Raw genomic sequence first — 2261 nt, 5'->3', positions numbered from 1 at the left:
CACGAACAATCTAAAACCACCAAAAAATTGGATACCATTCACTGTTTTTTTTTTGTTGTCTTGGACTAATATTTATATAATATATATTGACCAAATTAAAATTAATTTTTTAAATAAAAAATGAATTTTCCATGAGAAATTGCCACGTCATACACCTGAGGAAGAAAGCACCGAGAAAAAGATGAGTGGAAAAAGGGTATTGGTCTTCGGCCCCCAAACCCCACCGCCATCGTAATCCCATACGTTAGTTGAATCAGCAAAGCATGAAAGTCAACGGTCTTTGTCTGAACCCAACCCTTATCCCCTGCACCCATCCTACATAAATTAAACCCACACCCTCTCTTCTCCTTTTCCAAATTCACACTCACACCAACACCATCACCAACATCATCACCAACACATCACACCCAATATGAAACTAACCTGGTCACCTGAGAGAGCATCCAGAGCATACATCCATACAGTCCAATCTGTAAGCATAGATTATTTCTTCAATTCAAACGTTGCTTCTTCTTTTATTATTTTATTGATTATTGCTTACCTTCAAGTGTTGTGATCTACACTGATTTTTGTTTTTCGTTTCGTGCAGTGTCGGGTTTTCAGCGAATCAGGAGTGGCGGAGTTCATTTCCGCCATGGCGGCGGGGTGGAACGCGCAGCTCATAGTGGAGACGTGGTCGCAGGGAGGACCTATTGCCACCAGCATCGGGCTAGCCGTGGCGCGCTCGCACACGTGCGGAAGGCACGTGTGCATGGTTCCCGACGAGCGCGCCAGGTCGGAGTACGCGGAGAGAATGGGCGAGGCAGGGGTCGAGGCGGAGATCGTGGTCGGGGAGGCGGAGGAGGCGATTCAGGGTTTGGTCGGCGTGGACTTCTTGGTTGTGGATTCCCGGAGGAAGGACTTTCCACGCGTGCTGAGGCTGGCGAAGCTGAGTAACAAAGGCGCTGTGTTGCTCTGCAAGAACGCGAATTCAACTTCCAAGGGTTTCATATGGCGGAGCTTGGTGGCGCAGGGTTCTTCTCGGCGCGTGGTTCGTTCGGCGTTTCTTCCCGTGGGGAAGGGACTCGACATGGCACACGTGTCTGCCTGTGGAAGTAATAGCACGGGACGCAGATGGATTAAGCATGTTGATCAACAATCAGGGGACGTGCATTTCATTCGGAGATGAACAGTATATTTGTGTTATGTTCAATTCTTCTGTAATGTAAATAGATTTTGTGCATGTATGGATATAAAGTAAAGGACCCGTGTTTAAACATGTTAGACGGTGAGAGAGAAGGAGCTAAAACTATTAGTAACTTTTATCTGGCTTCTTTTTTTCTTGTAAAATGATGAACTTCCGTGTATCAGAAATCATTGCATTTATTTGTTTATTTATTTAGAAAATGATAAACATTCCTTTTGGTGGTCTTTTGTTTGCCCTGCGGTCGTGTTAGAAACAGTCATGAATTTAGTTGAAAAGTTAATCAGAGTTTTGACGCCTTAAGATGCAATGTTCAATATAAGTTATCTGTATTTGGAAAAGTCGTGGTTTGCAGTACTCAACTCAGGGCATCCACAACAGAAGCAACTTTTCAGATCCTTCCAGAAGGCTGGCTGCTGATCTGCTTCTCGAATTCATTGAATATCATGGAATGATTTGTGCTTTGAGAGGTCGAAGAAGGGAGAAAACACTAAATTTGACATTAGGCATAATGGTTGTAATTGGCAAAAGCATGTAACAGAAAATATGAGAATGAGTTGAGGCAGTGAACTGTATATGTTGCCATTAGGAGAGTTAACTTCACACTGTTCTGCACTTGAGGCTTCATTCGGTAGCTAAAAGTTACATAATGATTACTTCATAAAATTTGACATAGCATATTTTTTCAATGTTGTTGATCTGATAAAGAGAAATTCGTCAATGTTAATTAAAGCACTCAGCTATAAAATGATAAGTATTTTGATGTTTACTATCCTTATTTTAAATGACATTTATTTCACATTTACATTGGAGAAAGATATATAGGCTATGATGTTATAGGTAACATAAATATATAGTGAGGCTATGACCATGGTAGTTCTTTACCAATTCAGGTAATAGAATCACTATATCTTAAAAGTGCTTAAGAATAAAGAGGCATGGAATATTAATTGGTGACTATATCAAAGAGTACACAGCCTTTGAATTTTCAACTGTGAGAATGGTTTGTGTTGTATTAAACACAAAGAAAAATTGTTGAAGTAACCGATAAGAATATACATAACAATGTTTAACCCAC

At 40.8% G+C, this 2261-nt stretch overlaps 1 protein-coding gene across 1 annotated transcript; it reads left to right on the top strand.

Annotated features, from left to right (window-relative positions):
- The first annotated feature begins 262 nt into the window (after positions 1 to 262).
- LOC124841663 (uncharacterized) lies at positions 263 to 1410 on the top strand. Its single transcript, XM_047317977.2, has 2 exons — positions 263 to 472; positions 590 to 1410. Exons 1-2 carry the CDS (start codon positions 413 to 415, stop codon positions 1166 to 1168), a joined length of 639 nt encoding a protein of 212 aa, XP_047173933.1. The 5' UTR covers positions 263 to 412; the 3' UTR covers positions 1169 to 1410.
- The last annotated feature ends 851 nt before the right edge of the window (positions 1411 to 2261 follow it).

The sequence above is a fragment of the Vigna umbellata genome, chromosome 10, assembly GCF_029865625.1.
Source record: "Vigna umbellata cultivar VRB3 chromosome 10, Vumbellata_1.0, whole genome shotgun sequence".
Taxonomy (NCBI): domain Eukaryota; kingdom Viridiplantae; phylum Streptophyta; class Magnoliopsida; order Fabales; family Fabaceae; genus Vigna; species Vigna umbellata.
Note: the sequence above shows the minus strand (reverse complement) of the source record. Positions and strands in the feature narration are given on the sequence as shown.